The sequence below is a fragment of the Cydia splendana genome, chromosome Z (genome assembly GCF_910591565.1).
Source record: "Cydia splendana chromosome Z, ilCydSple1.2, whole genome shotgun sequence".
Lineage (NCBI taxonomy): Eukaryota > Metazoa > Arthropoda > Insecta > Lepidoptera > Tortricidae > Cydia > Cydia splendana.
In genome coordinates, this window is record NC_085987.1 from 11094304 (window position 1) to 11107315 (window position 13012).

At 36.5% G+C, this 13012-nt stretch overlaps 1 protein-coding gene across 2 annotated transcripts in view; it reads left to right on the forward strand.

Annotated features, from left to right (window-relative positions):
• The first annotated feature begins 276 nt into the window (after positions 1 to 276).
• LOC134804512 (b(0,+)-type amino acid transporter 1-like) overlaps positions 277 to 13012 on the forward strand; it is a 45963-nt gene continuing 33227 nt past the window's right edge. Inside the window, exon 1 of one of the 2 annotated variants that reach the window (XM_063777596.1) lies at positions 277 to 417. In XM_063777596.1, coding sequence (XP_063633666.1) covers positions 378 to 417 — 40 coding nt within the window. In that variant the 5' untranslated portion in view covers positions 277 to 377. Of the gene's footprint in view, positions 418 to 11543; positions 12167 to 13012 lie in introns of those variants that run through there. The other variant, XM_063777595.1, reaches the window with a different exon arrangement.

Sequence of the window (13012 nt, forward strand, 5' to 3'; positions counted from 1 at the left end):
GGTTGTAACATGTAAGTACCTGTCGGGATCATTCATTACTCGGTCACCGTACAGGCAGTGCTGAAACTAGTGAAAGAGGCTTCTTTAGCGCATGTGCGGTATAAGAGCGAGCTCTGGTGCGTATTCAGAAATGTAAACTATTAACCCAATTTGATATCTTTTTCAGTGGTTCGCTTTGCCCTAGAGCGCTATTATATGTGTAGAAGTGAAACGTTAATATTGAACGTAAATTGGTAATGATTTATGTTTCAGAATACGCCCTCAGAGAGGGGATTCTTGTTTCAACGTAGCCTCGAAACCGGCGGCGCTTCGCCAGTCAGTCTCGCTTGTGACATGAAAGGGCGCGGTCCTTCATACGTATCACGGTGCTTCGAGCAATGCTTCACCATGAACAGCCACATCGAAATGCATGTAACGGTGAGTGCTTTATTCTTTTTGCATCTCTATCATATGTATATGCATTTATTGAAGCTGTGTTCGTTGTACTTTTATTTAATTTACTGCATACATTTATACTCCTATGGGTAACTAATGTCTAGCACATGGCGAAACTTACAGAGGTGTCTGTAAGTAAATTAAAAGTTGTTACCTATTTTAAAACACACGCTCGAATTAACTATTCCGATTTTAAGGAATAATTATTAGGTAATTTAAATAAGAATATTACGTTTTAAGGATCGTTTATTAAGTAAAAAAAATATAGGTTTATCTATGTTATGTGGTCTGAATTTATTAGTATCAGAAGCTAAATCTAATTTAGCATAATAAATTAATTTATGTATAGCTAGGAAATACATTTAAATATCTTAATTATACGTTCGTCTTAGTTCACCTTTATTAAAAAGTCCTTGTAACTATATAGGTACTAACAACAATAAAAAGATCTTCAGATATACTTAATATTAAACCAGGCAATCAGCGAAAATTTGGGAAAGTTGCGTTTAAATTCATTAACAGTGTCCTCTATTCGCATTCAAGGTCACACGTTTCGGGGGGTGAGGGATTTGCCTACGTCACAGGGGTAGCAGTACATTTGACTACCCGGGTATTATTTCTTTTTTAAGGGAATTGGGCAAATTTATTAGCTTAAGACAAGGACAAAGATACTTAGAGGCAATGGCTGAGTCGGCCAGAAAGAATTTTCTATTATAGATAATAGATTACCTATAAATTTTTAAGCAGGTCTAAAAATGACTGGGAGTTAGTAAGTCCCTACTTATTTTAATTTAGTTCAAAGCTAATTTGTAATATGTAATAAAACCAATTACCAAAAATTTAGGCTGAAATAATTAAAGATTAAACATTTAATAAAAACTTTCAACAATTTATCGTTAAGTGTTTAATAATTAAGGGTATAAATAGTATTTAAATATTACAAACCATTTTCCAGCAAGACTTTTATGAAAATGTGTTTTCTTAGTACATACTTGAATGGGCATCGAATAAAATAGCTTTTTAAAATAGTAAGTAGGTATATATTATTATTTGTTTGTAGCAACTTAGGATATGTCGCCCCCCCCCCCCCCCCCCATAAACGTGTTTTTTTTGGCCCTAGGAGAACATATTTTGTACGTTTTAACTTTTTAGTTTTTACTACCTAATTGTAGAACAAAATGTCGTTATGTTACGCACTTTAATAAAAATATTTTGGTTTTCACGGGCCTATAAATCTCGGTCTTTTAATAGGCTTGCGTGGAGATATAGATCCAACATGAAGAGCCCTTTGGAGAGTTTTAATGTCATGTCATGTAGAATGCCTGCTGGTCTATATACCTAAATATTTTGTACGTTTTCATTTTTTAGTTTTTACTGCCTAATTGTAGATTAAAATGTCGTTATATGCACTTTAATAACAATATTTAAGTATTATTATTTGTATACACTTCACAAAACAGTTTGTAATGCCATTTAAATTATTTACAACCATAGTTCATTTCATAAAGCCTACAATTAGTCCCAAGGCATAACTACTTGTCACGGAGGAATCCCATTCTAGTCTTCATCGGCAGTTCCTCTTCATCAAATGTGACTTATTTTAAATGTAAGTAATCCTTGATTTGATAATGAAGATAATGAAAATACTGCCTATTTTCCTTGATTCCTCATAAATTTCATCATCAAAACTGGATTTTGACAAAAATTTGAATCCTTCTCGGAATGCAGCTCGCTAAAGCACAGAACGGCCGTGCGTCCCGGGCATTGTGGATATCATATATTGATATTGAATTATTTTACTTACTTTAACAAAAAAACCGTACTTACCTATAATCGATGAGTTCGATCAAAAATAAAATAACGCATTTTTATTAGCAATTTTCACGGTAATAGCTTTGGTGCAAAAATAATAACAATTTTTTTCACCATATTAGGTATTATGATCTAAATAAGTTTTTGGCAAACAATTCATTTTTGGTACAAGCTTTTATCGCTGACTTTACTTTTCTTACCACAGGCAACTAATACTCATCGATACAATTCTACAAACCCCAAACACAATAAGGTTGCGTTGTTTCATCACAGAGTTCCTCTGGCCACCTACCTAATTGTGTTTGGGGTTTGTAGAATTATCTCGATGAGGAAAGAAAAGTACAGTCACCGATTAAAGCTTGTACCAAAAATTAAATTTTGCCAAAAACTTATTTAAATTTCGTTAACTTTGCCGTATGGAAATATTTCAGGAAACAAAACGGTATAAGTAAATACATAGTAGTTAATTTACGCAAATAGGAGATTTTTTCCATACAATTCAAGTAAAGTCCATCTGCCGCTAATTGTATTCAAAACATTCAAAATTATGGCATGACATGACAATGTCTGACATCGATAGTCTGAGATACTAAGGAAACTTTTTTCTGTTGATATTTTGACTATAGGTAGGTAGGGTTAATAGTACCTATACGAATAAAGGAGAAGCTGTCGCCCACTTTCCTCTTAAGTACGATAGGATTAATTGGTGACTTGCTATGCTCGTAATTCTATAGAGTTCGGTTTAGTACTACCACAATAATGTAAAAAACCGGACAAGTGCGAGTCGGACTCGCCCACCGAGGGTTCCGTACTTTTTAGTATTTGTTGTTATAGCGGCAACAGAAATTACATCATCTGTGAAAATTTCAACTGTCTAGCTATCACGGTTCGTGAGATACAGCCTGGTGACAGACGGACGGACGGACAGCGGAGTCTTAGTAATAGGGTCCCGTTTTACCCTTTGGGTACGGAACCCTAAAAAGAAGCTAAGTAGACTAATTTCAACTAGACAAATCATTTATGGTAGGTTTTGTCATATTATTTAAGTAACTAGGCTCAAGTTTTACAGAAGATACACGTATATAACAAGTTAGGAGAAACTCGAACGTTAACTTAACGAATAAGTAGATAAAAAAAAAACTGAGTTGTATGTAGTAGTATGTAGGTAATGTAGATACTTACAAATTACATATTTATGTAGTACCTAGCAAAATTAGTTTTTAGGGTTCCGTACCTCCAAAGGCAAAAACGGAACCCTTATAGGATCACTCGTGCGTCTGTCTGTCCGTCCGTCTGTCACAGCCTATTTTCTCGGAAACTACTAAACCAATTAAGTTGAAATTTGGTACACATATGTAAATTAGTGACCCAAAGACGGACATGTAACGTAAACAAATGAATTTTAAACATGGGTTTCACTTTTGGGGGGTAAATTAGAAAGTTAAAAAATAAAGTTTTTCAAACTGTATCGTGTTACATATCAAATAAAAGAGCATATTTTGCGAATTTCAAATATATTTTTTTTATAATTTTAATATAATTAGGTTGGAAGTTATTTAAGAAAATATCCAAAATATGACCATTTCCCCCCTTTTATCTCCGAAACTACTGGGTCTAAAATATTGAAAAAAATACACAAAACAGTTCTTTACCTATAGATGACAGGAAAACGTATTAGAAATGTGCAGTCAAGCGTGAGTCAGACTTAATGTACGGAACCCTTGGAACGCGAGTCCAACTCGCACTTGGCCGGTTTTTTGGTAAGAAAACATACTGTTACAGTATGTTTTCTTACCAAAAAACCTTCTTAATTTAATAACAATACAGTATTACTGTATTGTTATTAAATTAATTTAATTTATCGAGGTTTGTAACAGATCACTTTTTTATAACGTCAGTAATTATTATGAAAGTAATATTTACAAGGAAGTACTCAGCTAGCGAAGCTTATAGGTTAAATAAAATGAGGTCCCACTGTAGGTAAGTGCCGGCTTTAATAGATGTCGTTGCCCCAATCAAATTGTTCGTTATTTATAGTACCTACCACAGACACTGGAACGCAACGTGTCAGTTTCTAATCACGTGCCATTCTACCTACTCGGTACATGTAACGCGAGGATACGTAACAATCGTATGTACGCGACACCAAGCCAAATGGCCAGTGTCTATTTAAATTGAGATTATTTATTATCATTAATCGTAAGAATTGGCGGTGGGCTCTCAGACAAGAATAGAACGCTAATGTGGAATCTTGTACACAATATCTACCCTTGTTCGGCTTCATCTGCAAGTGCGTAAGATCACTAATAGCTATTAAGTGCTATATACACTATACTTATTTACATATTATTCCGAGCAGTGAAGCGGTATCATGGTCGCATTTTTATTTCGCTCTCGCACTTACATATTTGTTAGAACGTGACAGGTTTTGTGGCAAATGATGAAGAGCCGACCATCTTGGCCCTACAGGTTTTACAGCCGTTGGAAAACTCATTCAATTGTTTATTATATTATCCCGTCTCACGCAATAAATTCCAAATTAAAAAAGGTTTCCACTAGACTTATATCGACCGGGATATGAACCGTGATTACCTTTTGTTTTGTACAAAAGGTAATCAAGGTTCATATACCGGTAGTTATTTAACTATTACTGAGTTTTAGGCTGATTTTGATTTTACAGTTTGATATAGTTTTCATATTCATATTACATATTACTTATTTTGATATACGTGTGCCGCTGCACCAAACACTGTGAGCCGTTAACGCTGATTGGTGCTCACGAAATGCAATCAGAAATCGTCTCTAAAGGCATTTCGCTCGCTCTTATTGGTGCGCGTGAGATATCTGACGATACGACCCTTATAAAATTCTTAAAACATAATCGGCCTCCTTGCCTGTGTTCTTCGCATTTTTATTAGTTTTTCCGTGTTTACGGAATCTATTTTATAAAAGTACGACTATCAACCTTGGCTGTAAAGCACTTAGGAGAAGCACTCTAGTACTTAAATAAAAATATATTCATTTACGGTTTTGCCTTTCAACTTGCAATAGGTACGGACCATAAAAAAGATTTTACAACTTTAGTACATATATACAAAGGTATACGTAGGTATATAACTTAGTAGTATTTTGCGAACAAAATATTAATTTAATTGTATTGCCAGGGTACGCCATTTATTTAGTACGAAGCTTTGTGCATTTTTTAATGCATTTCGTCCAATATATTCCCATTTACATATTCGATCCTCATAAAACAGGATTGATTGATTCAATAGAACATTAATGAAATCGAAATAGAGAACTATCCGAGAGCGAGTCTTACTCGCGTTTTGAGGGAGCCGCCTTATACCAAAAACACATTTATTACGTTTTTTATAAAGTTTCGCGTTTTCCACACATTAATTATTTACTTTCGGGATTTAATTGCATACTCGTATATGTAGGTACTTAAACTTTAAAATTTCCTTTGGCTTTTCGAGGACTGCATTTTGTATGGGCACTTAAATAGCACAGTTCCACTGTAGGTAAATCTTTTAATTGGTATATTGAAATAAGTTACATGTACATACAAAAAAGAATTTTTATACTACATTGTGATACGAGTGTGCTACATTGGTCATTACAAACGAGGCGATATTGTGCCAATGCACATTGCACAATGCATGTTTCATACAACGTTTTTCAACACACTTGCGAGGAAAAAAACGAAACTTACATATTAATCCAATTTTAATAGTTAAAACAGCTAGTAAATGTCAAAAATCTGTCATATTGCCTGCCATGCCGGCGCCCCGTCGACCCTGCCGCGGGCGGCCCGGCTGCCAGGCTGCACGGGCCACGGCGCCCCGAGTCTTTGTTAAAAAATCTACTCGACCAATTGAAGAAGGCTCCCTCTCCATATATATTATTAGCAATTAGTTACAATCTCAACTCGATCGGTTATCATACGTTACCGCACAAGTGCGATAATATAATTAAAAAGCACGCGTGCGTAATATCTAGGGATACGAGTATGAGCCTAAAAGCGGTTTAATAAGTTCCACGTTACGAACAAGCGTGTTGAAATAGTTATTTACAGTACATATGGTCCTACTTGTTTCGTAAACAACTATTTACAGTACATATGGTCCTATTTTCCCGCACTAGTGCGTAAAATAGCACTTTTCGTGCCTATGTCACAAGATGTATCGTACAAAGTTTTAAGTGCTATTTTACGCACTAGTGCGGGAAAAGAGGATCATATGTACTGTAAATTTTATTTATTTAATTTTATTGGAAAGAAAGCATTCATGCTAAACTAAAAGTAGGGATTGTAAATCTAAAGTTATATAGGTATATTAATTTTGCTTATATCTACATAGTAAATAAAAAAAACACTCGTATAATCCTAAAAAAATACATTTTAATAACTAGTGTGTGCCCTTTCGTGCACGTGTCTAATCGAACATGCTAAAGCTTTCGCATTCGAACTTGTCAGAGCGATAAAATACCACTTTCATGGTTGAACTGATGTCATCATCGCTGCGGTATGTACCTGTTATTTTACTCTTATCCGAAGAAAATGTAGCAATATTTGATGCCAATTATGAGCTTAGTTAGCATTAAAAATCTTAAAAAAACTAAGACTGAAGATGAAATTTGTCAAACGCCTACGCGCTGAAATCGCGAAGTCTTTGGGTGACGCATGCGTGGAATGTATTGATTGGTCCGTGGCTGATTTTGTTTCGACTAGAATGAAAATAGAAAAATCCTTTTATTCAATTCGTATGGCAACAATTACACCAAACATTGCAGAATACAACACAACCCGCTATCTACTTGTTTGGAATATATTCAGCGTTCATATTAGTCGCGTATGTCGCGTAATTCCACGGACATCGCGAAGGTGACCTTGGTTCGTTAGCGAAGAAGATCGCGTTTGCCGCAGACAGAATGAGTCAATGTAGCATTCAATCATTCAGCCAAACTCTTAAAATTGGATACCACGAATAACACGACCGATAAGATGTGTTACTTACTAGAAGGATATGCTTTCGCGCTGACATCTTCTAGTAGTAGTCATTTCAGGGGTCTGTCTGTCATTGCGTTTGTGTTTTAAAGAGATGCGTCTCGTAGGTCAGATCACGACTCACGTGCCCGTTCGCAATCTCAGAATAACTGGCCGTCGCTTCTAATTATAATTCGCATCTCCTCTGCTTGTTCTAATGTTTCCAAAGCATGACGGAAAGATTTTTTAGTGATAAGATAACTTATTTCGTTGCGTATTATGTATACCTTAACTAAATAAATAAGTTATTGGCAAAAGCTTCATTTTTGGTACAAGCTGACTGTACTTTTCTTTCCACAGGCAACCAATACTTATCGAGACAATTCTAAAAACCCCAAACACAAACACAATTAAGCTGTGTTGTTTTATCAGAGAGTTCCTATGGCCTCCTCCTGTCTCCATCATCAGATCAGCTCGATGGTATCATAATATTGCACTGTCACTCTACTTACATAGTATGTATTTTCAGCTTCATCGGAAACCATATAGGTACATACTTACGCAGATTGCAAGTTAAATAAAAACTTGTATAGTGGAACCTCGATAGCACGACGAATCTCAAGGAAAACGACAAAAACTACGTGTTAACGAGGTTTCGTCTTATGGAGGGCATCGACTTAGGGAGGTTCTTATAGGTTTTTGTTCGTCTTAAAGAGGTTTCGATTTACAGAGGTAAAACTAGAAACGCAGAAAGTACAGTTTTCATTGTCTGTTTCGAGTTACAGAGATTTGTTAGTTTGTTAGTTAACTTCAAGTTATAGTGGTGGTAAAATAATATGACTATTTTTTCGAGTTGTAGAGGTCAAATTCCATTTTTCGAGTTATAACGCGAAAAAGAGTTATAGTTCGAAATTTTTGGCGTTTCCCTTGAAAACCTCCATAACTCGAAATATTTAACCTCATTAAGACGAGAGACGGGAGATGGAGCTTTTGGGCTCTGAAGGGATTTAATTTCGTGCTAACGAGGATTTCGCCTTATCGAGGTACGAGTTAGTGAGGTTCCACTGTATTATGAAATATTGAAACAATAATCCTCATTCGTTTGTTGTGCCATTATGATCATGTAGGTTATGATATAGATAGGTATAATAAAAAAAGTTTTCTGTTCAACAAAATGAGAACGTAAAGCGAAGATAATCTGTCGTTCACACAACTTAAAACTTTTTAATTAAAATACTCGCGCATGCAGCTTATTTCAGTAATTATAAGTAAGAATAGATTAGTTAGGTACGCTTGTTGTGTGTAAGTAAGGAGTTATATGAACGCGGCAATGTAATTATAATAAATTATATTTTGAGTACTCAAATACTGTCTGACATCTTCTTCCTACTTCTGCTACGTCATTCACTCTTGACAGTGGCCGTCGGTCATGGTTGTCATGTCGTGAGTATTTTATACGCAGGCTTGGTTGTTGTAACTGACCCGAATATAGACAGAAAGAAATATTGTGCACTAGGTAATAACTTTAAGTTTGGTTTTGGTTCGATTTAGGGCTCAATATAGGTAGGTACAGTGAAGGAATTAAATTATCTACCTATTTCGTTGAAATGTTGTTAGACATTCGCAATTGGGAATATTTCGCGAAACTCTGCGTAGGAGGCGCCATCGCCACTACCACTATCGGTGACAATCTGGGGGTCTAACGCGAAACAAGAAAATCGAAATTTCGTTATCTAACCTCTCTATCACTCTTGCATATTCGAGCGATAAAGAGGCAGATAACTAAATGTCGATTTTCGCGTTTCCCGGTAGGCCCTTTTTAACAAACCGCCTTGATGCATCAATGTCATATTTTATAGTCTGTGAAAACTTTAAGGCACAGTTCGAGTATGTGTAAGTTACTCTATGGTTTACTCGAGGAGCTAGTGCTGCACTCTGGCGGCAGAACATAGCAGTAATACTCCCTAAAGATGCATTAGGTTTGAAAATTGCGACATGTTAAAGCAATGTAGTATTGTAGTGCTCTAGCTTGCTCTTATAGTGACTGTTTGCCGTACGATAGTGAACCTTAGCCACCTAGGTAAGTTAGAAATTAAATTCCTTGACTGTACCTACGCCCGTGGATCTCCATCGTACTCTACATTAAACTTGCTCCAATTGCAGGTTAAAACGATAGATACGTCTAGGTAGCTCCAATAGTGCGGCCATTGGTATTTTACTAGTATGTAACTATATGTATATACTTTGAACAATTGTTTTGGCATTATGCCCATATCGACTTGTCACTTCTACCTTCTACGTCCTTCAACGCCGGTCGGTAGAGTCTTCATCCTTGCATCTTCAAATTCATAAAAACTTATTGCCGCGAATGGATCGCGCAATGAATCAAGCTACCTGGTGAAGATACATGTATATGGTCGGTTAACAGTCGTGGTTCAAGAACCCCATCGTAGCCAATATTTGCTACACACGTATTTGTTCTTAAAATATTACCCGTTTAGTTGCACCTTAACATTGTAAATAAATATACCTAGTAACCTATTGATAAATAGACATGCTGCCACTGCAGTTAGGTATGCCTAGCTGACATGTTAATCGCGGTAAATATGTTTAGAATACTTAAGTAGGTTCGTTATGTGGTAAATACTGCTTAGTTTAACTAAATCATAAATAATTTGTTCAGCTATTTGTGATTCAGCATTAAAATGTAGGCATGAGTGCATTGACATACTTTAAATTGCGCATTATGATTACTAGGTCTTTGTTATTCTAGCTTTAATATTCCTTTGTGGTTTCTTATATAGGTAGTATTGGAATGTGTCTAAAGCATGAGTAATTCTTTATTCTCGAGCTTCTGATTCCCGTGATCTAATTATGGTTGTATTAAATCGGGGTTTTCATTTCTCAACCAATTGTAATCCATTTCGGGTTTTCTATATCTATAGACCTCTAAGGGGCCCACTGATTAACAGTCCGCCGGACGGTATCGGCCTGTCAGTTGTTCGGAACTGTCAACATTTTGTTGCAACTGACAGGCCGATACCGTCCGGCGGACTGTTAATCAGTGGGCCCCTTAAGCATCATATGACGTCTAATGTTAGGGAAGGAATATCTCCAGATATCTTGTGACGGTAGTAGCTAGGGCGGTGTTATTTCTATTGTATCAACATAAAGAGCGTTTTGTTATCTACTTTCAACCCGGCGTTACTTCCGTTCACAGTTACACTTATTAAAACAAAGCGCTGCCCTCCCTTAGCTGTTGTCATTTTCTTTCGTAAGTAGAATTACCAAGAGTACTCTTGGTGATTATTTCGCGGTATCAGACAAATTTAATAAGTCCTCGGTTGCAAGAAAGTAATCTGTTCTGAAGAACTGTATGTCGGAAACGTACCAACGAACGTACCTACATTCAAATTATTCTAACACGTTATTCATTAAGTGCGCTATAAACTATAAATGAACGATTTCATTGCATACTGACGCTAAAGTAATCACTTCCGATCGCGACATGTTGATTACAAATAATTGATTGGTTGCCAATACGCCTTGTTGGAAAAAAGCGGCCAGTAATTTAACCTGTATTAAAACACAATTACGAGTACACCAGTAATTCTTAAATAAGGGCCATTAGGGACCACAAGTCCCTGAATTTCAGCTCGTTTACATTTTGTATCGAAAGGCTGTAATGTTTTTTACTTTCAGAAATACAAAGGTTTAAGTAAGTACTTACGTATATAAATTGTTTGCCAATCTATTGCTTGGGGAATTATTCGTAATAAAATATACTTTTACCAATCCTACTTCTTCCGTTTGCGAATAAAACAAATAAAATAAAATAACGTTACTACTTTAGCACATGAAGCACATCACTCACATCAGGAATAGACGTAGGTATGATTTGCGGCGGATGCGAATTATTACAAAGTTACCCCAAAACTCAATTGTAATTAACTGATTACAATAACTATTAAATTAAAGATCCCCTACGCTTACGCTTATATGCCAACAAAATCCATTTTATGCCAATAATGCCTAAAATCATTTTGGGAAAGAGCTGATACTCCTCAAACAGCTAGATCGATTTCTATGAAATATAACTAAGAAGTAAGAACCACCGCTTGAAAATGCGGTTTTACGAAAAACAAGGGGGTTAAAGAAGGAGACGCGACAGAGAGCTTTAAAGTTCATTAGTAACGCTCCAGTAAGTATTGATATATAAGTATATTTAACGATAAAATAACCTGAAAGATAACTGGATTCCTTTCAGTCCAGAGAAGTTTTTGAGCGCGTGGTTACCTCTCAGGGGATCATCGCTTCGAGCATTATTTGGAATGTATTGTTGCATACATAGAATTTAACTGTGGCCGGCTTAGGCAAGGAAGGTTGAGTTCAGATCAGTGTCGAATCTCGCCGCGTAGATCTGTGGGCGGGCGGCGCCCACGTGCTCGCTCGCGCCGGGAATAGCCAGTCCACCGCGCAAACGCCGCACGCTCACATCTTCCACAATCCACGCTGAACTTTACACATTAGTTTTAATTCTGCTTTTACTACGATTATCTAAATGTGCAATGTTAAAATTCCGTCCGCCTAAATCTATACTCAGCAATCAATAAATAAATATAAATCGTTGTTATATATCAGTTTAAAGTGTGAAACGATAATAATAATTGTGATTTTATTACATTTACAAAAGTCGTAGTGGACTCGAAAAAAATCAGTGTCGGCGTGTGTCAGTGCCGGGAGGTATTTTGAATCGGGAATAGTGCATATATCGGTGTGAGGGGTGGGGTGGAGCGAGGCGCGGCGTGGCTGCGCGGGCGATGCGTGAGAAACTCGCGGCGCTGCTGCGTAGCGCGGTGCGTGCGCCGCCGGCCAGCGCGGACAAGCTGCGCGCAGGCGCCATTGATCCCGTCATCGTCTTCCCAGATGAAGGTCAAACTGGCTGATATTGCATGTCACAGAAATATATTTATTTTAACGAGCATAAATATACTAATTTCAATCATATAAACATATACATAATATATAGCTATGGCGATTGTTTTTACCACACCTGTTGTTAAAGGTATTCTTCAAAATCTGCACGAAAATGAATAATTTATTGGCAAGCGCAGAAACTTAAGAATTGAACTTATTTTTAGGGTTCCGTACCCAAAGGGTAAAAACGGGACCCTATTACTAAGATTCCGCTGTCCGTCCGTCCGTCCGTCCGTCTGTCACCAGGCTGTACGTATCTCATGAACCGTGATAGCTAGGTAGTTGAAATTTTGATGTATTTCTGTTGCCGCTATAACAACAAATACTAAAAAGTACGGAACCCTCGGTGGGCCAGTCCGACTCGCACTTGTCCGGTCTTTTTAATATTGAATTTTTACACGTTCTGATCAAGGGCAAATGTCATGAAAAATCCACTCGGAAACTAGAATAAAGTTATTTTATTTGCGAGGGCAGACTCTAAGCAAACCGTAAATGGTTAAAGTTGACACATTAGAAAAAAAACATCTTTAATTTAAATATTCAATAGCCAGAGAAGAAAATGGGGACTACGTTTGTACGGAGAAGCGGTCATCCCCTTTCATCTTAAATCTTTTTAAAGTTTTATTGAACGTAACTGATGTTCCGTTAAAATTAACGGAATTAAAGATAAACAAAGTAAACAAACACCCTGTTGTTATAAGCATTCGCGACAATTAACACTTTAACTGCCTTGCATAAGACACAGCTACCTACTTTATTTATAAACCAGATTTTTCATTTATTTATACTTACCTGTTTATT